The sequence below is a fragment of the Heteronotia binoei genome, chromosome 7 (genome assembly GCF_032191835.1).
Source record: "Heteronotia binoei isolate CCM8104 ecotype False Entrance Well chromosome 7, APGP_CSIRO_Hbin_v1, whole genome shotgun sequence".
Classification (NCBI taxonomy): Eukaryota; Metazoa; Chordata; class Lepidosauria; order Squamata; family Gekkonidae; genus Heteronotia; species Heteronotia binoei.
In genome coordinates, this window is record NC_083229.1 from 67210766 (window position 1) to 67236599 (window position 25834).

A 25834-nucleotide genomic window follows, 5' to 3' on the forward strand; every position below is an offset into this window, starting at 1 on the left:
ATCAAAAGTGACCTAGATATTCCAGATTCAATAAAAGACCTCATATCAGTACTCCTCATGGCAGCTAAAGTGTTCCTGGCTTCTAAATGCAAATCAAAGGAAATACGTTCAATTCACACTGATATATAAAGCCTATGGGACTTTTAAAAAAAATCAGACAAAATTTCAGACCAGCTTCAATTCATTGACAATCCATCTCACCAATCTGCAGCTCTTGAACTTTGGTTTCCCTTTTTAGAATTTGCATCCAAAGGAACTGACTCGCAAACTTCAATTCCAGCTGTCTACTCTTTCTTGGCATTGTCTGAAAAATCTTGCTAGCATTATGTTTAGATGTTAGGACTTTAATATATTCTCAATATATGGATTGGTTTAATTATTTGCTTTTAAAACATCTCTCACCATTTTATAGATATGGATATTCATTGTTTAGAATTATCATAGAATTACATTAATGTTGTACTGTTTGTTAAAATATTTTTTAAAGAGTGAATTAGGAATGACTTAAATTGATTTTAAATTCTGTCTGGTATGCACCTGGATCTGAGCTCTGTCATGTTTGGTTTCTTTTTAAACGTTAATCAAGTATATTGTGTGAATTATATGAGCATTTTGTGTTAGCCCAACCTTTTGCCTGGTCTTTATTTTCAGAAGACTTCCATTCTGTTTCTTGTATAAGAGTTAATACGGTAGCAGAAATGTAATAAAAATTACTTAGGCTGAAGTATCTGAAAAGGTCAACTGATAGCAGATAAGTAAGTAGCTGCAATTTCCAGAATATATAAAACAAGAATCTTTTGTTACAGGAAATGAAAGGGAAGACAGTCATTTTCCTTCTGAAACTCTTTATTTTTAATCAAAACATTATTTCTGGATGAGTATCGTTCTTACATTTTATTTTAGTTAAATAAGTCGCAGCTTTCTCCTGAGTTCTTATTAGTAAGAATAATTTCTACAGAACTTTCCAGTGTTTTGTTTTACAATGCCCATTTTCCGTCTTACTTTGATACGCTGGGAGTCTAGGATTGGCCCATCCAGGCCTCAGATTCAATGGGAACTCACAGGAGCACAGCTCCTGAACCTTTGAGAGTTCCACCTCCTTGTCCATTGAATAGGAGGTGCAGCTGTATAACAATCCCTGGATGAGCTCCACCACCTATTTTTCTACAAAATGATCACTGGACCCATCTTATTTAAGTTCTCTAAAAATTTACAAATAAACCAAACCTTGTTGATTCCATTCTCCACTCTCCCCCCCCCCCCCCGTTTCTAGTATAGCAATTTGAAAGGGGGGGGCGTTAAGAAGAATCATAGGCAAAGGGGCTATAATTATTGAACAATTTCGTTTTAGGCAAGTAAAATTAAAACCACCAAATAAACTCTATTTTTAGAGCCCAGGCTCTGAAAACCAAGCTGTGTTCACCGAATTCTGCGTGTGTACCTGCCACACCACGCACACACCTTCTGCCAACTTTAACAGGCGGCCAACGTTACCTCCGCCTTCCTTGGTGGTTTGAGCCGTCGCGGGACCCGTAGCTCCGTCTAGCTACTGTCAGCTGTGCATGGTGTCACATGATTCGGAGTGGCCGCTTCAACCTGTAGCGCGTTAGTGTGGGTCACCAGCTGCTGCGTAGTCCAAGAACCTGCTTGCCAGTTGGAGCGAGTGGGCAAGCAATTGAGGGAGGTAAGCGAGCGAGCAAGGCAGGTCTCTAGCTCGGTAGTTTTCTGTGCCGACAGCGGGGAACCCAGCAGGGAGGTGTCGGGGTGATCAGCAAGGGCGATTTCCTGGAGCGATTTTGACGGGATTTTGGTGGGGTAGAACTAGATAGGATCCAGATAGAATCCACTAGCTCATAGGCATTCCATATAGCACGTCCCGTGAGAATTGCCTTGCGTGATCCGACCTTTTGGTTCTTACGTATTTGATAGTGACTGGGAAGGTCACACGAGCAAGCTGTGATGGATGTAGCTGTTCTTTTGCGCGCCTCCCCCTCACCGGTGTATTGTCATATAAGTAATTAGCATCACCCCTGTGCTTTCTCATGGGGAGTATCTGTTGTTGAACCTGCCCTCTATGGTTTGGTTTAAACTACAGTATTTTGTATCTCTATGAAGTTAGAATAGGTGTTGTACATAACATGTAACTCAAGCAAGTGAGCCAAGATGCATTTTGTTATGTAAGGCAAAATACCCCACACAGTCAATCTGATTGAATGGCAAGAAATATCTGACCCTTTAGTTAGGGCTTGCCCAGAAGAAGCTGTTCCCTGTAAAATTTAAAATCTCATCTCTTAATTGTTGGTCAGATCCTTCAAATGCATTGTATGTTAGAATGTGAAATTGCTGTCTTTGAGGGTGATCTGCTGTTTGAGGGCTTGCAGTAGTTGTGTCCCCCAATGACAGATATGGTTAGATTACACTAATAGAAAGAAGGAAAGGATCCAGCTGGTTCTTGTGTGTGGGCAGATGGTTGCGGTGGAGTTCAAGCTGGTTTGAACAGGTCAAAGAGTCTGAAGTTGCTGCCCCAACCATGATTTGACATGTTAAAAACAGGAAACTTGTTTTGGCATCAAAGTCAGACTAGGCCAGATTTAACCTTTAGGAAGCTGAAAGCAGAAATGCTGAAGGTCACTAGTTCTGGTATGTAAGCTATGTTCTTTGCTTCTGCTTTTCCTTATGAACTAGTACAACTCAAATGCTACTGTTTAATGTTTAGGACAGATTAATTACTTTTTTAGCTGAAATTGGGAAATGTCCATGTTCTTGGACCACAGAAATTAGAAGCTAGTCAATAATACCCTAGCAGAATTGTATCTACAGTGTGAACCATAAAAGCAACATACATAGGAAACACTTTCCCTGAAAGTGAATTTGCATTTTGCCTGACCATTCCACTATTTGGCAACTAATTCATATTTTGAAATGTGGAGCTAGAGATCTGTTGTCCTGTGTGTAGCATTTATCTGATGCATTTTTTTTTTAAAAAGAGGGGCTTAGTTCTTTTTTTGAAGCAATACTTCATGGGGAACAGCAGTGGCTGTTCTGAAGTAAGAGAATCACATGTTACATGATAATAACTTTATTAGTTGCTTTTCTAAAATGAATTATTCTAAGTAATTTATTTGAAAAAGAATCAAAATAAAACAGCTATAAAATAAAAACAATAGATGGATTTGCAATGTTTTTTTTTAAATATATACTTCCCAGGATTTGGGACATTCACTCCCAGTCTCTATATTTAGTAGCAGCCACAATTGGAAATATTGAACATTACTGAAATGAGAAATTATTCCTTCAAGGCGGTATTAGATGAAATTGTCTATTATGCTAACACTTATCTTGGTCTAGGATTTGCCCTCCTCTCCTTAAATCCATGACAGTGAATTCCAACCCTCATAAGAAGAGAAGACAAAGACAGAAAAAGCACCTTCCATTCCTACAAATTCCCACCATCCTGCATAAGTGATAAACTGTCTTCCCCCCATCAAAGGTTGAACCTTAGTTTCCCCAACATGGATAGGGAACAATTCCCAAACCCAATTCCAATCCAGGCTAAGAGAAGGGTTATGTCTAGGGAGCACCAAGGGCAAGGGAGGGACAAGGCAGCGGGAAGAAAGATGGAAGAAAAGGGGGAAAACAACAAAATGGCATTTAAGGGAAGGGAAGGATGGGGTAACGAAAAGGAAAAGGGAAGAAAAAAACTGATGAAAACTGGACTGTCATGAAGTCAGTCATTAAACTGATCAAGGAAGAGTTGAGTAGCATTCACTTTTACAGGGAAGAGCAATTAAAAACAGATAAAAATGGTTAAAATTGTAATCGGCCGAAAGGCATTGCTGGCTCCACTTAGAATGCCCCCCCCCCCAAAATACCTTTTATTGCAGTTTCACCATTATATACAAAGTGCATGTATACTGTTAAATATGATCATAACTCAAATATAAAGCACAATAACATTCAAATATTAACTAGTAAAAATGGTTGTAAAGTTGAACCCTTCATAAGGAAATTTACCTATAGCTTATATAGAAACTAATAGTGATTGACCGAGATATTCCATGCCATTAATCAATATAAGTAGCAGTAATAAACTCTACCATAAGGAAAACTAACTAATTATATTAGGGATGGTTTATTGTGCAATGGGATATTCTAGAATAGGAAACCAGACAGCTGAGAAAGTAGAAGAGGAGAGAAGACATTCAAATTGGCTAATATTGTCAGAGAACTTGGCTATTATGTAGGTACTTCATAGCTTTTTATGATAGCAGTTTAAATCAGGAGGTTTATCTGATTTACATCTAGTGCCACCGCTGTTCTAGCTGCTGAGAGAAGAAAGGCGACAGTTTATCTAGATCAATGTCCCCATTTAAAAATAGTTGCTTGGGGGTAAAAGCAGTAGTTAGGTTGGTGATTATTTGGATTTGTTCTAAAATATTTTCCCCAAAACCACATAGATTAGGGCAAAATAGTCACCCTGTAAGCCACAGATTTACAATGTTTTTAATCATTCTTTTAGATTCAGCATTGGAATCTATAATTGGATTCACCATTGAAGAAGCTACAATTGTTTCTTCACTAGGACCACGTTCCTGAATGATTTTAACCTGGGCATCAAAAAGAAAGAAAAGGACAGGATTAACTGTTCTTGGAATACCATTCTACAAAACTTTGCTCCATGTCTTAATGCAGGGGTGGCCAACGGTAGCTCTCCAGATGTTTTTTTGCCTACAACTCCCATCAGCCCCAGCCACTGGCCATGCTGGCTGGGGCTGATGGGAGTTGTAGGCAAAAAAACTTCTGGAGCGCTACCATTGGCCACCCCTGTCCTAATGGATTGAAATAAAGGGGAAAATGGCAGTAGGCATGTGCTTGTAGGCATTTTCTTCTGTACATTAAGAACACATGTACCAAGGCTTGATCAGATCAAGTTTGTGAGATGCATTTTTCTGATTCTTCCTTTAGCCCCACACTTTTGGTAGGTTATTCTGAATATGGTGAGTGAGATACTTGCTGTGATATTTGAAAAGAAACACCGTTTTTTACCCTCCACATACCTCTAATTCTACTGGAAGTTACCGCTTTTATGTGCATTGGAGAGTTCTGGGGCCTTATTGTGTGAACCACAGTTTGAATAATCTCAGCTTGCTGATTTCAATGGGATGAATGAAGTAGGATTTTAGTGGAAGTGCACTGTCTGAAGCTTTGTCCAGTATTTTAGAAAATCAATACTGGTTACCTTTGCTTCCTTTGTAGGTTCTGAATCAGTATCAAAATGGATATCCGGGGAGCTGTGGATGCTGCTGTCCCCACCAACATTGTTGCTGCCAAAGCTGCCGAGGTTCGGGCTAACAAAGTCATTTGGCAATCATATCTCCAGTAAGTAATGAACTGGTTAGATTGCTAGTTGATGCTTTTCTATAGGCTGGAAGACTTGTTACCAATGTTATTCCTTGTGTAAAATGTCTAAAGTCAGTCTTTCATGTTGTTGTGGGAACTGGAAAAATCCTGAGTCAATGGAAATGGATTGTTACAGCAAGATGGAACATTTTAGAACAGTAAAGTATACAGTGGAAAAATTATTTAAAATGTTAGTAGAGTTCACAAAGTCTTGCAAAATGCAGGTTTCAAAGTACCAATTTCTCTGGAAATTCTAGTACTTTGGCAGATAATTGCACTCTTTAGCCCACTTACTGGAAAGTAAGTTTCACTGAGCTTGGTGTGTCTTACTTCTGAATAAACATGTTTTTGGTTATATGGTGTTCCTTGGGGGAGTGGCTTCATGCAATCCAAATGCAAACATTTTGCAAAACTGAGATAAGAGTTAGGATATTCCTATTATTCTTATATTTATGTTATTCATAGGTCAGTACTTCAGTGTTTGACACATGCCAGCACTTGAAAATTGATAGGATGATGGTTGAGGCCCAACATAGGACTTAGAGTAGATGTACACAGTGATTGATCCAAAGGCACAATCCTGCTTCTGAGGATTCCTTCTGCCTTGCCCCCCCTTCTGCCTTTTGCTCTCAGGTGTTGTGCAAACAGTTTTTAAAAGATCACACAACAATCTATAAATGTTGGTTTCCCATTCTATTTACAGGAAATCCTTACCTTAAGGTTTCCATTATAGGTTCTTTAGTAATCCTTTTTTTCCTTCCCTAATTTGGAAATGTTTCAGCTGCCTTTAGAAGATCTTGTCTCCAGTAAAATACAAATATATATTTTATCCGTAGCTTATAAAGGAGAGCATTAAGCTTTGGGGTGTTCAAATTCACTGAGTTTAGAATATAGAAGTGCAATAAACTTTTAATGGGAATTGCAGAAGTAGAAAATATAGTTCTGAAATCCTGCACTATCCTTTTTTGTGACAGCTAGAGGCTTATGTAAATTAAACTTTGTTTCCTGAGTCCATAGAGCTAAAGAGCAATATCCTGCCCTGTTCTGAAGCACGCGGTGTCCATCAGAGGAGAATGAAAGAATCAGTGAGCAATTATTTACCATAGAGAGAGAATCTCTCTTAGCTACCAAGAACCAAAAGGTAACTTGAAAAGGTTGACTTTTATAGTCCCTCTTAACAAAATTTCCAGTTTTTGTTTTTAATAGGCAAAATAAAATTTAAAAGCCAATTCAGAAAGTTTAGATGGCTGGAAGCTTAGGCATCCAAGGGCCATGGCTTGTTAGCTCCTGCAGACAACATTGCAGAATGGGATCAATGCTGCTTTAAAAAAATGGTTATCAATGAGATGAGTTCTAATAAGATTGAAAATTTCAGAGAAGTTAAGTGGCCCTGACCTGGATAGCCCAGACTAGCCCGAATCTTGTCAGATTTTGGAAGCTAAGCAAGGCTGGCCCTGGTTAGAATTTTGATGGGAGGCCACCAAAGGAAGTCCAGGGTCACAATGCAGAAGTAGGCAATGGCAAACCACCTCTGAACATCTTTTGCTTTGAAAACTCTACAGTGTTATCATTAATCGACAGCACTTTCCACTACTAAGTGGCCCTTTGCACAGAAGAGGAACTATGCATACTGTAAGGAAGTGTGTAACAAAGAGGAAAAAGTAATCACAAGCTGCTGTGTCACTTAGGGAGTGAAAGAGTTCTTTTTTTTTTAATTAGATAGCAGCAGTGCGGACCTTAACAGCTGCTTCTTTCTGCTGTAGCATTGTAATTTTGTACCTGTCTTACTGTGGCTAGAAAGATGGCCATGTTAATTCCTAGACAACAGTATTAAATGTGTTATCCCCTCCAGCCCTGCTGAGCAGGACTGGTTCATTAACCTCTGGAATAGCTTTCTAACATGGTTTATAAGAAATATGGAATTAAATACTATCCTGGAGTTTTATTTTTTTTAAAGGCTTTGTTTTGAGGCTAAGAAAATCTGCACTGTATGCTGTTAATCAGTTCTGATCTAAATGATATACTTAACACATCCCAAGTGGTGGTATGATTCCTGGCAAAGAGGGTTGGTCATTGCTTTATGTGGAATATAGGATTGATTTAAAAAAAAATCTTTTCCCCTAAGCTCTAGAGATGCCATATACCATAAATTATTGTAAACTTTAAGCAGGATGTTACTGAAACATCAGTACTTTCAAGGCAATTGTAAACATAGATGGCTAGTCCCTGCTCTTTCAACAACGTTGGAATCAGCTCAGTGGTAGAACGTACCGAAAGACTAATTCCCAGCAACATAAAGCAAATGTTCTAAGTTCTGTGGCTAAAAAAAAGTCACATGAAACCTCAAGGAATTCTTGAAATGGATTTCAGAGGTGGCAGAGCTGTCAGCTCATTATGTCAAATGTGTGTGGTTCTTTGACATGCTGCCTGTGACTCTTCTGAGCACTGTTCCCCAATGTGATGTCCACTTTCTTGGCAGGGCTAAGGCTTGTGGTTTGTTTACATCTTGTAGCAGCTGCTGCCACAGGGACTGAAGGATGGGTATGGTGCAAGCCTTCCTGAGCTGCAGGCCTTGTGCCAGGGGTGGGAGGTGGAAGTAAATGGCCCATCCTCTCCAATTAACATCCCTTCTCTGTAATCTTTGCACTTTCATCCCAGCACCCAGGTGCTGCCAGGAGGAAAGCAAGCTGGCTACAGAGAAGAGGGTAAAACTTTCACTGTTACCAGGGACAACCTGGCTCTTTTCTCAAGTGGCAATCACTTGAAAAACGTGGCAGCCACTTGAGGAAAGTGGGATGGTGGCAGTTTTATTCCTCTTTCTCTGCAGCCAGTTGACCTCTTCTGGGTACTTTGGCAGTCTCACTCTGTGCCTCATGCTGAGGAGAGAGCGTGAAAGCAAGAGGGACGCTTTCCCACTCATTCCAGGTACACAAGGGCTGGCTAAAGTTCAACAGTGATGGGGAGAGACATTATATTTAATATTAATAATTATGTATTAAAGATCCAAGTAGGCGGCCGTGTTGTTCTGAAGCTACAGAACAAAGCAGTAGACAAGTGCACCGTTAAGACCAACTAAGTTTTATTCAGAATGTAAGCTTTTGTATGCTTTTCAGCAGACTTCATCAGATAAAATGGGAATGGAAGCAGCAATTCATAATATAAGTGGGCAGTGTAGAATCATGGGAATGTTTTTAGCAGATTAAAAGAATCATAAATAGGGATCTGTGTTTGTTAGTGTTAGGACAAAGCCGGACTAAAAAAACCATTGGAGGGTGATAAAAAAGCAGACTGCTGTTGTAGGTGCGAAGTGCCATAAATCTAGTAACATTCTGGCTTTGTTAGTTTAAATAGAGGTCATGGTTTCTCAAGCGATTATAACATCAATTATAGTTTGCCATTAGAAAAAAAGGAAGACATTAAAATACAGTGGAGGATGGGTTGGTATATGCAATAAGACAAACAGCCAATATCCCCCATTTAAGTATGTCAATATAAAAAAACCAAAAACAACCCCCCCCCCAAATATTCTGATACACTGTTTTAAAAGATAAATAATATGTTAGCCATTAGAAAAACAGGGTACATTAAAGTATAGTGAAAGGTGGGTTAGTATATGTAATGAGACAAACAGCCCACATCCCTCATTTGAGCATGTCAACACAAAGAAACCATTATTCTGATACACTTCTAAAAAAGAAATGCATTGAAACACTGTGGATGCACAGCTATACTCAGTGAGAGTTGGTTTAGCATATGTAATGAGATAAAAACCCAATATCCCTGTCCGGTCCTGGGGAGTGTTTGTTCCAAGTTTCATGATAATTTGTAATTCAGCAGTTTCTCTCTCCATTCTGTTCTTGAAGTTCCTTTGCAGTAAAACAGCTACTTTGAGGTCACCCATTGAATGCTCAGGAAGGTTAAAGTGTTCTCCAACAGGTTTCTCACTTCTGTAATTCCTGATGTCAGATTTGTGTCCATCTATCCTTTGGCGTAGGGTTTGTTCTGTTTGCCCTATGTAGAGAATTGTGGGGCATTGTTGGCATTTAATGGCATATATAATGTTGGAAGATGAACAAATGAATGAGGGTTCCAGAGGAGATCCGGGAAATTACAGGCCAGTCAGTCTGACTTCAGTACTGGGAAAGTTGGTAGAAACCATTATCAAGGACAGAATGAGTAGGCACATTGATGAACACGGGTTATTGAGGAAGACTCAGCAGGGGTTCTGCAGGGGAAGATCTTGCCTCACTAACCTGTTACAGTTCTTTGAGGGGGTGAACAAACATGTGGACAAAGGAGATCCAATAGATGTTGTTTACCTTGCCTTCCAGAAAGCTTTTGATAAAGCTCTTCATCAAAGGCTCCTTAGAAAGCTCGAGAGTCATGGAGTAAAAGGACAGGTCCTCTTGTGGATCAAAAACTGGCTAATTAATAGGAAGCAGAGAGTGAGTATAAATGGGCAGTCTTTGTGCTTAGTACTGGGTCCCATGCTCTTTAACTTGTTCATAAATGATCTGGAGTTGGGAGTGAGCAGTGAAGTGGCCAAATTTTCAGATGACACTAAATTGTTCAGGGTGGTGAGAACAAGAGAAGAAGAAGATGATACTGGATTTATATCCCGCCCTCCACTCCGAAGAGTCTTAGAGTGGCTCACAATCTCCTTTATCTTCCTCCCCCACAACAGACACCCTGGAGAGGGCTCTCACAGCAGCTGCCCTTTCAAGGACAGCCTCTGCCAGAGCTATGGCTGATCCAAGGCCATGCCAGCAGGTGCAAGTGAAGGAGTGGGGAATCAAACCCGGTTCTCCCAGATAAGAGTCCGCACACTTAACCACTACACCAAACTGGCACCAAACTGGAGAGGATTGTGAGGCACTCCAAAGGGATCTGTTGAGGCGTGAGTGGGCATCAACGTGGCAGATGAGGTTTAGTGTGGCCAAGTGCAACGTAATGCACATTGGGGCCAAGAATCCCAGCTACAAATACAAGTTGATGGGGTGTGAACTGACAGAGACTGACCAAGAGAGAGATCTTGGGGTCGTGGTAGATAACTCACTGAAAATGTCAAGACAGTGTGCGATTGCAATAAAAAAGGCCAATGCTATGCTGGGAATTATTAGGAAGGGAATTGAAAACAAATCAGCCAGTATCATAATGCCCCTGTATAAATCGATGGTATGGTCTCATTTGGAATACTGTGTGCAATTCTGGTCACTGCACCTCAAAAAGGATATTATAGCATTGGAAAAAGTCCAGAAAAGGGCAACTAGAATGATTAAAGGTTTGGAACACTTTCCCTATGAAGAAAGGTTAAAACGCTTGGGGCTCTTTAGCTTGGAGAAACGTCGACTGCGGGGTGACATGATAGAGGTTTACAAGATAATGCATGGCATGGAGAAAGTAGAAAAATACTTTTCTCTCTTTCTCACAATACAAGAACTCGTGGGCATTCATGCTGAGCAGTCAGGTTAAAACAGATAAAAGGAAGTACTTCTTCACCCAAAGGGTGATTAACATGTGGAATTCACTGCCACAGGAGGTGGTGGCGGCTACAAGCATAGACAGCTTCAAGAGGGGGTTAGATAAAAATATGGAGCAGAGGTCCATCAATGGCTATTAACCACAGTGAGTATATTATATATGTGTGTGTGTGTGTGTATATATATATATTATTTTGGCCACTGTGTGACACAGAGTGTTGGACTGGATGGGCCATTGGCCTGATCCAACATGGCTTCTCTTATATTCTTATGTTCTAATGAGCCTGAGATGGTATAGTTAATTCTCTTAGGCCCAGTGGCTGTGTTGTCTGGGTGTATGTGGCAGCAAAGTTGGCACTTGGGTTTATTGCAAGCTCTGTTCCCGGTGTTCCTGCTCAGATGCGATGTTGTATTGTTGTGGTTGAGGAGTTGTTTGAGATTGGGGGGCTGTCTGTGTGCAAGGAAAGGTTTAGCCCCCAGAACTTTTGAAAGAGAGCTGTCACTATCCAATAGAGGTTGTAAGTTGTTGATGATACGTTGAACTGTTTTCAGTTGAGAGTTGTGTGTGACCACTACTGGTGTTTTGTTATTGTCTCTTTGGGGTCTGTCTTGTAACATGTTTTCTCTGTTACGTATTATGTTATTATGTATTACGTTGTATATGTGTTTGAGGTCAAGCACATGGCTTCTTTGTTTGATGGTAACAAGCACTGCTTTTATTGTTTGTTTTTTTTAAAATCCCATATATATATATGTGTGTGTGTGTGTGTGTCTGTATCTGTGTGTATGTATGTATATGTGTGCATATATGTGTGTGTAAAAGATTTTACATTTTTCTGCAAACCTGGAATGTGTTGCAGTTTTGTAGAAAGATCTGTCTTGTCATTTCATAGGTCCATTCACTGGATTTAAGTATCCTTACATTTGGCCAACTTGACTATTAGAATATACAGTGCTGGCGCTAGAGAGCCTGCGCAAGGCTGCCACCCCAGGCCAGGCACCCCCACCGCCCCTCACCTCCTTGGCGAGGGTGAGCTCGACCACGGAGCTTCCAGGCTCAGTGTGTGCATGTACGCGCTGGCTCTCCATCCCTCACATCTGTGCCTGGAAGCACAGACGTGAGGGACGGAGTAACAGCAAGCAAGCAGTAACCATGCACACTGAGGCTGGAAGCCCCGTGGCAGTTGCTCCCAAGCTAGTGATTTCCCTTGCCTCGGAGGCAAGGATGGATGGGAGGGCTGATCTGGCCTCAGGCTGCCTAGTGGACGTTCTGGCGCTGAGAATATACCGGGGGGGGGGGTGGCTGTGAGGCTTGCAGAGGGATCCCGCCACTACCCATATGGCCAAGGCTGGCATGGGTCCAGGCGCAACCATTTACTATTGAGCCCAGCTACTGGTGTCTGCTGGTATTTGCCAGTTTCCTTCGCTACTTTAAGTTTGTTGTCTGTGCAGGCAACATAATTTTATTTGGGGAGGGGTTTAAGCCTCCCTATATATTTGATTTTTGATTTCAGATTTTTCTGCAAAGCTAGAGTCACCCAAGTTTGCAAGGAATTCTTTTTAGTGTTGGTGTGGCCCTAATCCGTGGATTTAGGTATCTGCAGATGGGAACCACACATTGCAATTAGACATGTAGATGACGTGATTTGATTGCAAATGTGGCTCTCTGTGAGTCGCATTGTAAGTACCACCGATCTAAACCAAGTCTCAGTGTGCTGAGTACCGTCTAACTTCAGGAAAGCTGTTTATGTTTACCTATTTATTTTTACTTATGTTATTTACAATCTGCTTTCTCATGGAGACTCAGGATGGTTCATAGAGTGTAAGTCAGTTGGGTGAGAGATCTAATAGACTATGTAAGGACAGGCAGTGATTCAGGACCTCTGCCTCATCACCAGGAAATTTGAATAAGGATCTGTTGACCTGAGTGTTGTTAGCATATTGATAATGGCAAGCTCAAAATCTATCAATGATATGTCCTAAGGGCTTTATGTAGAGGCTGAATAGAATGGAGGATAGCACTGTGCTTTGTGAAACTCCACAGGACAGTTCTCACACTGATGACAGCTGGTCTCTGATGGCAGCCCTTTGAGTTCAATCTCCTCAAGAAGATGTCATACTCCAGTGTAGATAACCAGTAGAAGCAACAAAGATCAACCAAAACCATGAGGACTATTTTTGCTTGGGGCTCTGTAGCTTGGAGAAACGTCGACTGAGGGGTGACATGATAGAGGTTTACAAAATTATGCATGGGATAGAGACGGTAGAGAAAGAAGTACTTTTCCCCCCTTCTCACTATACAAGAACTCATGAACACTCAATGAAATTGCTGAGCAGTTGGGTTAGAACAAATTAAAAGGAAGTACTTCTTCACCCAAAGGGTGATTTATTGGAATTCTGAGTATTTATATTGCATGCCTAGGCAGTGTCTAAAGTTCAGTCATTATAGGGGTAAATATGTTTACCAGTTTGTATTGTTTAGCTGACTCAGGAAGGGATATCTGGCTCATTGCCAATGAGATGAGAGCTGATGGAATGTTAAGCAGAGGATTGAAAATGACAGTTAAAAAAAAAAGCAGCTGGCACTTTTGGATCTGGGAGCGCTGACTGAGTACTAAGCTTGTTAGTGATGGTCTAAGGATGTAGTCGATCATGTTATTTTCATCCCAGTGTCCCTATACCTTTAGAAATAAAATATATATTTTTCAATACTAAAGATCTCTCAATTTCTTTTGTGATCCAGCGGTCCATTGAACTGTGTGGGAAAGTTGAAACAATTTTCCTCACAATATTTCACAACATGATTAACACATGGAATTCACTGCCACAGGAGGTGGTGGGCAGCTACAAGCATAGACAACTTCAAGAGGGTTTTGGATAAACATATGGAGCAGAGGTCCATCAGTGGCTATTAGCCACAGGGTATTTTTATTTATTTATTTATTTATATTTACATTTATATCCCGCCCTCCCCGCCTAGGCGGTGGAACTCTCTGAGGCAGTGATGCTCTGTATTCTCTCTCTGAGGCAGTGATGCTCTGTATTCTTGGTGCTTGGGGGGGACAATAGTGAGAGGGCTTCTAATGTCCTGGCCCCATTGATGGACCTCCTGATGGCACCTGGGTTTTTTTTTTTGGCCACTGTGTGACACAGAGTGTTGGACTGAATGGGCCATTGGCCTTATCCAACATGGCTTCTCTTATGTGTCCCATAGTCAGGCCTGAAGCCAGACTGAAAAGGTCTAGAGCAGAGGAGTTGTCCAAGAAGGCCTGGTTAGTTACTGCTGTCTCAAGCACTTTGTCCAGAAAGGGTAGATTAGAGAATTGGCAATAAGTGACCACATTGTTTTTCTGTAGGGATGGTTTAAGTAATGGGTGGAATACTACCTCTTTGAATGGCTGAGAAAAGGTGCTCAGAATTAAAGGTTGATTTTTGATGGCCACCAAAGTTTCAGTGATGTGGTTCTTACATGATTTTAGCAGCCAAGATGGACAAGCGCCTGGGGCACAAGTAGTGGCCATCACAGATCCCAGGATCCTGTCAGCATCTGTCTTGGTAATTGATTCCAAATGGTCCATAAAGAGACGAGACAATATATTCTACAATGAAGTTACCTATGTTGGTATGATGCTTCACAAATTTGCTGGGTTCCACTGCTGATACCAATCTCTACTTATTCCATAAGGTGGAATACTGTTGTGAGTCCACGTTTTGTGTTTCACAGTGGAACAGTAAAGCAATGGACTGGGAGGCAGGGGGAATTCCATGGGAAAAAATGAAACTTTTGGGAAAAAAAAGTACATGCAATACCTACCTCCTTATCAATCCTAAATTTCTTTTGTTGCTTTAACAATATAAAATGCATCATATAGGTCAGACTTGATTAACATATCAACATGTGCTATCAATATATCTAATTCTCAACGTGGCTGAATCTGTGGATACTTAAGTCTAGAGACTAGAGCCATGAACAGACAAGAGAGATCTTCCTACAAATTTGAATAAAGCCTCAGGTTTGCAGGGGGAAAAATCTGAAATCTTTAAAAAAGGAGAGATTCAATATAACAACAATAATAGGAACACCTGAAGCTTAAAAAAAATGAATGACCTTTCAGTGGCTATTGTAAGGGTTGCTAGGCAATTATAACAACATTGCCAGTCTTCAAGCCTTGGTTTCTGTCAGTAAAAGGCAGAAAAGGTTAGGGATTCAGATTAGGATGTGGGAGATTTAGGTTCAAATCTCCACTGTGCTGCAGAAGCTTACCAGGGGAATTTGGGATAGTCACATAACCTACTTCACAGTTTCTGTCAGTAAAAGGCAGTGGCAGTGCTTGATTAAGGCCTGTTATGGGGCCAGTCTCTGCAACAATCACTGGCAGGCCTGGCTGCTCACTACTGTTCAACAACAGCCACCACCAAAAGCCACTGTAGGGCAGTGGTTAGGGATTCAGATTAGGATGTGGGAGATTTAGGTTCAAATCTCCACTGTGCTGCAGAAGCTTACCAGGGGAATTTGGGATAGTCACATAACCTACTTCACAGTGTTTTTATGAGGATAAAATGCAACTTTCATGACTTACCCAGGACTGGCTGCTCGCTTTTATTCTTCAGCAGCCACCACATGGAAGCCAATGGTTGGAGTTTCAGGCTAGGATCTGGGGGACCCAGGTTCAAATCTCCATTCTACAGAAGCTCACTTGGTGACTTTAGGCCAGCATTCTCAGCCTAACCTATTTTACAGTGTTGTTGTGAAGATAAAATAGAGGAGAGGAGAATGATGCAAGATCCTTTGGTCCCCACTGGGGAGAAAGGTAGGGTTTAAATTAAATTCTTTTGATCTGCCCTGAGTCTGCTTGTGGGGAGGGCAGAATGCAAATGCAAATAAATAAATATAACTGAGGGTGAGGGACAAATAAAAAGTAGGTTGGCTGGTTGGTGGGAAAGAGAGATGGAAGCAGAAAAAGGAGAGAGGTTATGAGACTGCAAGGAGAAGGTAAAGAGGAAATAAGGAAGGATGAGATACAAGGCAAAATGAGATGTCCCACAAGTTTTTTAGGGTCCCTCTCTTTTCATCAATATATGTAATTCTCAATACGACCAAATCTATGGATACTTAAATCTGGAGACTGGAGCCCTAAACATGTAAGACAGATCTTTCTAGGAACTTGAAAATTGCTCCAGCTTTGCTGAAAAAACTGAACTCTTAAAATAAAACCATGGAGTATGTGTAAAAGCACTTCAAATAATACCAGTTCTGCCTGTAGTTTTAAGAAATGGATGCTTGCTCAGTGGCCATTGGGGAAGTTGCTAGGCAACCACAAGAATGTCCCCACCTCCAAACTCTATCAAAGGAAGAGGAGTGTGCAGAGTTCTTTCCAGGGTTATTTTGACCTTTGAGGAAGAAGACTCATCAGGACCAGCATTTGCAACCACATGACTTGCATGAGCTACCCAGGCCAAGCTGCTTGCTGCTATTCAACAGCAGCTACCCCATGTGACCCAATGTACTGTGGCAGCTAGTAGATAAGGATCTGCTTAGAGTTAAGAATGAAGCTATTTATTTAAGAGAATCTATATCTGAAAAAAGATAATTTCTATACATACTGAGTGTGTATACACACAATACGGGCTCAATAATATGGCATTTTGAAAACGTGTCTATTTTGCTTATAGTTAACATGCTATGTTTATGATAATATAAATTGAAAACATTGAATTTATTAATAGAGATGAGTGCGAACCTCAGAAGGGCAATTTGGGGTGGCAGTCAAGCTGAATTCTGAACCAAATGGGCCCCACACGAACCAAACTGGTTCGGCAAGTTCAGTTTCCCCTTTCTCCCGGCTGTGGCTTGCTGTAGCTGGGAGAAAGAAGGTGGGGACCACCCTGGAAGGGACTTGCCTTCTACCTTTTGCCTAGCCACAGCTTTCCAGGGCCAGGAGAAAGGGGGATCACCTGGGAAAGGACTTTCCTTCCCTCTTTCTCCTGGAAATGGCTTGCCGGGAGAAAAGAGGTGAGGATAGCCTAAGAAGTAGCTTCATTTAACCCTTCAGTTTCACTCCCGCCTTAAAACTGTGGGGGCCTAATTGAAAGGTTAAATCAGTTTTGCTCCCCACTGCTTTAAAGGCAAAACAGAAGGATTAAAAGACTGCCAGCCAGCCATTTAAACCTAACAATTGAGAGGTGGACCCAGCACCTCAGCTGTTAAGTTTAAATGGCTGGCCACAAACAGCTTAATCAAATTGGCTGAGAGTCAGGTAAATGTTCAGGGAAGATGCCTTCTCTGAACATCGGTTCCCAAGCTCCAAACCAGCTCAAGTTCATCCTGAATTTTGGCTCATGAGCTGGTTCATGCCCATCTCTACTTTTCAATAGTGTAAAGCTTAATGTGATGCTGTAAGCCATCTTATGATCTGCATGTTTTCGTTCCAGGGGGCAGATGATTTCAGCTGAAGACTGTGACTTTATTCAAAAATTTGAAAAGAAAAGAAGCCCAGAAGAGAAACAGGAGTTGTTACAAACTGAAGGCCACCAGGTAATTTAGCATTCCTTGAAAGGAGCTTCCTGTTCTAGCAGTTCAGTAATTTAGAAGTTTTATTTTAGTTTTGCAAGGTTTGCATTCCTGTTAGATGGTGTCACAGCCATCTTGTGATGGGTTGGAATCATTATAAAAGATTTTAATGTGTTTTCTTATGAATAAAGGTAAAATCTGGGCAGCTCCATCAGTAAGCCCCATTGCAAATTAAGCACTTAACCTCAGAGTGAGGTTGTAGCTGGCTTTGTGAATTGATGCAAAGTGAAACATGGTGAAAAGACATTGTTGGCTACAAGCATAAAACCAATACATTTATGAAGATTTATTTAGAAATACAAAAAATTGTAATTAACTCCAGCTTGTAGGAATTGGTTCATACAAATACAGTAGAGGTAGCACCTTGGTACACTACCCAGGTACACCTGGGTAGAGCTCCAGCTCAGAGCCCCCTCCTCCCAGCTACCCACTGCTCTCAGCAATGCCAGCTGGAAAAGAGGCAGCAGGCAGGCACCACTCTGTCCCCTGTGCCTCAAGGGGACTCTGCTTGTTTCATCATATTTTAACTGATATTGAGATTAGTATTAAAATGATATAAAGCTGCTTTGGGCATCATTTTTTTGGCTGAAAGCAAGGTAAAGCACCTTGTTTGCCTCAAGGATATAGTTCATAAGTTGTTTGCAAGTTGCAATCAGCAGAGCTGAATATTTGACAAACTGTTCATTTGTATTCAAGCAGTTGACGAATGTTCTCAGTAGTGCATGAAAGGTGATTGTGCATTCTGATTCTACTTTTCTGCAGTTTCCTTCCCTGTCTGCTGTCACCACCTGCCCTTCCTGTCTGCTGTCAGTGAGGTTCTTCTTTGCAGGAATGGCGCAAGCTTGGCTTTGAGACTTGCTCTGCTTGTGCCAAAGCAAAGGGGATAGGGGGCTGTAGTTAGAAGACAGCAAAAATCCAGCTTCCATAAATTCCATTCACAGAAGCCTAGACTTATCTGGGCCCGGTTTGTGGGCTGATGAGGGGACAGGGAAGAGTGAAGTGATGCAGTTTTTTGCCTTTGCAAGAGCTGGTGACCCGGTGGGTAATGGCTGGGAAGACCTTGGCCCCTGTACAGGCCTCCCTCAGCTTCTCCCCCTCCCCCCAGTAATCAGGCTATCCCTGGTTTGGCTGGAGGTGGGACCTGTGCCAGTGGGCCATACAGAAGGAGTCTTCCTTCTGGACCACCCTGCCAGCTTAAAAAGGGCCCTGCTGTGCCATTGGTGTCAGTTGGCCTCATGGATTTCCCCACCCGTCCCTCCCTTTGTTTCAGTGTTTCAGGGGTACTGTGTGGGAGTTTTCCTGTATAATCCATGTTTGCTGTGTTACATTATTCTTTTTCCTCTGTCACAGCTGCATTGAGCTGGATCAGCATGGGGCCTGACCCATTTTTGAGGGGAAGGTGGCCTATATGCCTGTTTTCCCTAATCTTCAGGGATCCCCTTAAGGGATTTTGGGGTGACAGGACATGCCCAGCTTGGGGGCTGTCAAGGTATCCTTACCTTCAAGTAACAGGAGAGAGCACACTGTGGCTTTTGCCCATGTGGAATTCTACATCTTGCTATCCCATGGTATTCCCCTCCCAGCAGGTGGGTTGGGTTGGAGTACTTTGGGTGGCAGGTGGGTCATCCGATGCCTGGATCTGTGGCTGCATGCTGTGCTAAGGCTCTGACAGCTACTGTAACCAATAAAATCATGTCTGCTTTCAATTCTGAAGTTCATCCATGGTCATTGCATGTTCTTGTTATGGGTGGTGGGGTTGACTCGCTGTCTCCTTGCCTCTTCATTGCTTGGGCTGCAAGTTTTTTTTTTAACCAGTTTATTGTAATATATTGTAATAACATATCTTCATTTGTCATTAAATGTTAGTGCACATATGTAACATTTTCTCCACCCCACCCCCTTTTGTGACCCCCAGCAGTGCATGCCCCCTTATCAAACGTCCCCATATTATTATTTAATCTAATTTGTTATAAGGTAATAAACTTTGTCTATTAGAAAATCTTTCTCTGAAAAACTCAAAAGTTATAATCCATCTTCATGGTATTTCTTCTTAGTCATAGGGGGAAAAGGTTATAATCCAATAATCATGTCTTTTAAACTGTAATCCATACATCGTTTGGGCTGCAAGTTTGGAGCCAACCTGTTTCACAGAAGTGTGTCTCTTGTCTCTTTCTTACCGCTCTGTCCTGTGAAAAGCAGAGGAGAAACAGCCATGATAGCTCACCATAAATAGAAGGAATGACCCTAACTTTCTTTCTCATGATGGTATACTTAAGAAGCAACCTGCATATTTAGTTTCATGGGAGGCATTCAGCAGACAGAGCTGCCTTGAGAATTGTCTCTTAGCTGCTTCTCCTTTTATGAATCAAACTTAATATAAATGCTGTCACTTGTTAAATGTCCGCACTATTCTACCAATCAGACTCTGGTCACATAAAACTTCTTATATTTAGTCTCCAGGGCATGAATTCAACACTGTATGCTCTTTGGTTCTTTTCCCCATCACTCACTCTTGGGTGTATAATCAAGCAACCATTGTTATTACTCATTGTGCATTCCACTGAAAGAACTAATCAAATTAATGGAGCGTACAGTAGTCATGTGTTTGGAAGGAAGTCCCTACTATATTCAGAACTTCAGTACAAGTACAATACTTGAGGGTTTTAAAGATTTTTACTCTTAAAGCCCTGAATGACGCAAGTCCAAAGTAATTGAAGGATCACATTCTCAAGTATGAACCTCCCCAAGACCTGAGTGTAGCTGGTGAGTCCATGCTGAGAGAGCTACTCAGGATGGAAGCTAGCGGGGTTCTGGGGGTGAACTTGTTGTGTTGCAACCATCAGGCATTGAAAATCCCATAACTAGGGTTAGTGTTTCTGCATAAATTCCAGGAACTGATTCTGATTCATGGAATGAATTTTAAACTGCTGGTGTTTTCTAACCACACCTGTTTTAAAATTCTTATTGATGCTGTTCATGTTCTTGACTGTTTTCTTATTGCTTTAGATTGTGTTCTTTTGTTATAGTGATCATATCTTTTTAGTGCTTTGACATTTTTATATAATTTTGCTTGTAAACGGCCTTGGATGGTATTACAGCAGAAAAGTGGTATATAAATTGCAGTAAATAAATACTGAAGTCAGACAAGTTCAGATTTTAAAGAATGTTTTCTGCATTACCTGTGTTTTCAAAATCGTATGGTAAAATGAGAATGAAAACAGTTGCTAATACTTTAATTTCTTGAAATACTTTTTTCTAGTGTGCTAAAACATTCATAAACCTGATGACTCATATCTCCAAGGAACAGACAGTTCAGTACATTTTAACTATGGTTGATGATATGCTGCAGGTAAGTTAATTAACTTTTTAAATGTTTTAACTCTTGATATGTGGGTGTCTTATTTCAATGTAGGTGGCTTTTCACTTGCTCTCTGCTTAATATTGTTTTAAAAGGCTGGATGCTACCTGGCAAGCAGCCTTATTTGATTTTAATGGGATTGTGCTCTCCACTGAAGTTTCTGGATGTTGCATAGCAGCACTGAAATGAACTTTTTTGTGAACAACTGCTGCTAGTTTCTACTTCCACAGCCCATGTCCAAAAAATGTGTAGAATGTACTAGTAGTATAATCAATGATGTAAAGTTAAACTTACAGCTACAAAGAAGAGTGGCTCAAACTGTTAATAAATGAATTAGTCAACCTTTTTTCTTTTTAAAAAATTATGTGTATTCATATGTTATAGGCTACAATGCATTGAACACTTCAAATACCACAGACATTTCAAGACTAAATGTGGTATAAATGAATAAGTCAAATGCAAATTATTAATCTGTTATATTCCAAACATCCATTTGCCTAGGAACCTAATTCTAAATATATTGTACAAGTTCATTGTTTATGGGAACAACTGAATGACCTGACCTGCTTTCCATTCTATATGCTTACTGTAGTCTTTAGTTTAGGTTACTGTAATGTACTTTGCTTGGTGTGGCCTTTGTTCAAAAACTTTTTCTGGTCCAGAATTTAAGCAACCTGGATGATGATATGAACTAGCTGGAGAAATTGGCTGTAGTTGTCTTCATGAAGCTACACTGGTATCCTGTTAAATTCTGGTTTCAGTTCAAATTACTGATGTTACTGATTCAAATTACTGATGCCCCAGGTCTTCTATAGGGCATTAAGATGCTCTGAATGAGTCCCATCTGTACACTTCTTCCTTTAAAAAAAAAAAGCCTTCAGAGAACGTTTTGCAGGTATTCTTCTGTGGAAATCCATAATTGGGAAAAAAATTTCAGGAGCAAACTGGGTAGGCATTTATGAACATCAATAATAGTATGTTTTTTTGGGAAGATTTTAAAGGTTAATGTCTATTGGTCATTAAAAATTTCTGTAAAGCATCACTTTTGCATTAGAGTTAGATTTGCAGATATTTTTACAAGACTGCTAGTTCTCATCATGTGTTTCATTGGATATGGCTGGTCTAAAAGAAAACCCACCACCCTGATCTACAATTAGTTTTGTCTGACTATTTTGTATTGGTCTATATTTGTAAGCTGCTTTGAAATCTAGGTAAGAATTCAAAACTACTGTTGTCTCTAACCAGCAATTTGGCTGTTAGTAGCACTGAGAAGAATTAGGTGAGGTTGCATGAAAAAACTTGCTGGATCCAACCATAGTTACACATTTCATGCTTTAAGGATGTGATAGACTACGGACTTCACTCTGCATGTAGATCCAGCTTCACATAGAAGGATATTAACAAGTACGAGTGTGTTGAGGAAAGTATCTGCAGTTTGCAGCACGGGGCATGGACTGTTGTTTGTCACTATTTTTAAAACAAACCCCACAGTTCTTGCGTTGGGCAACGATCTACAGATAGGGCTGATATTGTTAGAAGCTGTACTACCTTAAATATTATTTCCAAGTACTTTAAATGGGAAGAATTCTTTACAATCCTTCATGGCATATCCCCTCAGCAGAAGGTCACTGTTATATGAGACACTGCCCTTGGTCTTAGGTTCAAAGCATTAACCATGAGATTTCTGTAATTAATGTAAAAAAAAAAATCAGTACTAGGTTTTCAACTTACAGCTACACACCTGAACAACACCTGAACAGCATACTCTACAGCACAGACATTGTCTCCAGATTTTGACGCAGTAATTCAGAACAAGAGGTGTCAGTTATCATGTTAAATAAAATATTGTAGGAGTGTTAATCTTTTAATTGTGTTTGCCTGTGTCCTTTATAAAGTTTTTATCTCCGCTACCTCACATTACATTTAATGACACAGATGACCCAGCCTGACAAGGTCTCATTTATGTTAGATCCAGCCCTCATAACAAATGAGTTAGACATCCCTGCTCTAGTCTTTCATCATATGTAATTTTCTCCAAACATCAGATCATTTCCCCCCCCTCCGCTGTGTTTTCCTGGCTTTTTCTTAAGATGTGAGGATGGAAGGCAGTACTCCAGCACTGCAGTCAATCCATATCAAGGAGAGCAGGCAGATCATTTCCCTGATTTAATATGAGTTTTTCTATCAGTGTAACTCAATAGGATGCATAGCCCAGGAAAAGGCTGTCTTCCCCAATGAGCTCCAGATCCTCCTCTCTGCCATGAACATTACTGCTTGCTAGGCAGGCATTTGTCAGGGGACCATTGTCCCAGTGGTTGATTTTGTGGCAGTACCTGGACTTGTACTCCTTTATTCAATAACCCTTGATTTATGCAATTTGTCTCAATTTCCTTAATTGGTTCAAAAACCTTTGCAGTACTTGGTCCCATAGTCTGGTTAGCAACTGCATACTTCTCTGTCTTATGCTTCTTACAGGAAAATCACCAACGTGTTAGTATTTTCTTTGACTATGCAAAACGAAGCAAAAACACCGCGTGGTCCTACTTCCTGCCCATGTTGAACCGTCAGGATCTTTTCACGGTGCATATGGTAAGCTTTTCATTGGTCAGACATCCTGAATTCAGGAGGAGGAAGGATACTTTTGAAATGTTTAAATGTGACAGTCTTACTCCATGGGAGGGTGTGGAGTATTAAAGCAGTGCAGGAAGTCTCTGGTCTGCAGTGCTGCAAAGCTGGTTCTGTCAGCCCTTGCAAATACAACTAAGGGTTGTACTGAAAGAGTCCTATGATACCACCACTCCAGTTTCCAAGGAAAGAGAAGAGAAACCTTCTCAGTGGTTTCCCACGATTTATGGCTCTGCCTGGAAAGAATGATCCAAGTCCCAACCTGAGTACCTTTTGGAAGTGGTGTTTGTTCTTTCTTGGGTGTTTGGATTAAACGATCATATTCTCATTTTAACTGGAAAAGAATGCAGTGTCTCACCTGAGCCTTTATAATGGGAAAAGTCCATAAAGAAGACGACGACCTTTGATTTATATTCCGCCCTCCACTCAGAGTCTCAGAGCAGCTCACAATCTCCTTTATCTTCCTCCCCCACAACAAACACCCTGTGAGGTGGGTGGGGCTGAGAGGGCTCTCACAGCAGCTGCCCTTTCAAGGATAACCTCTGCCAGAGCTATGGCTGACCCAAGGCCATTCCAGCAGGTGCAAGTGGAGGAGTGGGGAATCAAACTCGATTCTCCCAGATAAGAGTCCATGCACTTAACCACTACACCAAACTATTTTTTTATTTTACTAACCTAGCTAGAATTCCAGCCTCCTGAATGGCTGATTGCATGCTTTTGGACCCCTTTCCATCTGTAAAAGCAATTTACTTTAAAAAAAGGATTCTTACATATGCATTTTGCTCTTTTTTTCATACTTTTTCACAGATTTGTGAGAGGCATTTGAGAATCTGGCTAGGCAAAAGGAGCTAAAACAGGTCTCACGACTTCCATCTTGAGTCTCTCTGAGAAAAGCAGACCATAAAGGAACAACTTCCACTTATATTGGTGAAGGAGCTGCCATGGCTGATAGTTAGGCTAGTTATATTAGCTATATTCCTGAAGGCTTGTTGAAGCTGAACTTGCTGTCAAGGAAGTTCCCAGGCCACTCTTTTGACCATGTAGTCTGCTGAGTGGGAGAGGGCGGAGACTACTTGCCACATCGTTTTTTCACAGTCTGTGTGGATTAATTTGCTTTTAAATGTGTCGATCGTTTGGTCCAAAAATATGGTGGACTAAACCTTGACATTCGTTTTATGTTTTACAACTAAACCTTGACAAATCTATGTTTTAACGTTGCTCTTTAGTTCCATTGTCTTTCAGGATTCTTCATTTCAGTGTCTTTGGCTGTGCAAGGCTGAAGTTTTTATTTTCCGCATTGTCTTTCAGGCAGCCAGAATTATTGCTAAACTGGCAGCTTGGGGAAGAGAACTGATGGAAGGCAGTGACTTAAATTACTACTTCAATTGGATTAAAACCCAGCTGAGTTCACAGGTAGACAATAATAGTGTATTACTTTTGTAAAAAAAAAAATTGTACTACAAATCAGACTGCTGGGATTTAAACTCATTAAGAGTGCCATCCTAAACAGAGCCACATCCTTCTAAGTTCACTGAAGTCTGTGGGCTGGGAAGGCTGTAGCTGTGCTTGGGATGGTAGCATAAAGGGCATATTCACTGAGAAATGCTACTGAACAAAATTGATTGAACTTAATGGAGCTTGCAAGGAAGACCTTTTTATGGGATTAATCCCATAATTACTTTGCGTTCAAGTCAAAACGGTTAAACTATGGTATGATGTGAGAAACATAATTTGCATAGATAGCTCTAATTATTGAAACCTCTAATAGTGTATAATATCCATTATTAAAGCCAGTGTGGTTAAAGCGGAACACCTGAGAGTCCCAGTGCAACTCCAGGTTGTGTCCCATAGTTAATTTTGAGTCACTATGTCAAGTCAACAAGCTTGGAAACACCATGTAGACCACCTGATATGTGATTCTGGTGTATTGAGATGGCTCTGCTGTTAGCTATAGAAGGCAAAAATGCTCCATCTTTTTGTGTTATCTGTTAGGGTGTGCATGTAGCATTATACATGTAGGATTATCTCCTAGTGTCTGAGAATCTTTAGAACCTAACTTTTCCCCTCATATATTAGAAACTACGTGGCATTGGAAGTGCTAATGAACCTGGAACTGATGTAAGTATCTTACATATTTTGGTAAGTTCTTTTTGAAATATGTTCGTGGGCAATTTTGTGAATAATGGAACCTGAATGACTATAGCTCATAAGTATACTTACTCACAGTTCAGCGAGACTCTGGGAGTATATTTTGGATTGTAGTATCAAATCCTTTGTAGTAAAGGGAATGTGGGCTTTGATGAGAGTAGTATACTAGATTGTTGTTGAGAGGCAGTTTCCTGTGCATTTCAGTAACTCATAACTGTGATAAAATTGCATTTGAAAGACACACTCAGAGAA

General features: G+C 40.7%; 1 protein-coding gene across 1 annotated transcript in view; it reads left to right on the top strand.

Annotated features, from left to right (window-relative positions):
- Positions 1 to 1504: 1504 nt before the first annotated feature.
- Positions 1505 to 25834, top strand: part of ATP6V1H (ATPase H+ transporting V1 subunit H) — a 55217-nt gene continuing 30887 nt past the window's right edge. The window contains exons 1-7 of the mRNA XM_060243795.1: positions 1505 to 1684; positions 5257 to 5379; positions 17313 to 17415; positions 20711 to 20800; positions 23285 to 23398; positions 24743 to 24847; positions 25511 to 25552. Coding sequence (XP_060099778.1) covers positions 5276 to 5379; positions 17313 to 17415; positions 20711 to 20800; positions 23285 to 23398; positions 24743 to 24847; positions 25511 to 25552 — 558 coding nt within the window. The 5' untranslated portion in view covers positions 1505 to 1684; positions 5257 to 5275. The remainder of the gene's footprint in view (positions 1685 to 5256; positions 5380 to 17312; positions 17416 to 20710; positions 20801 to 23284; positions 23399 to 24742; positions 24848 to 25510; positions 25553 to 25834) is intronic.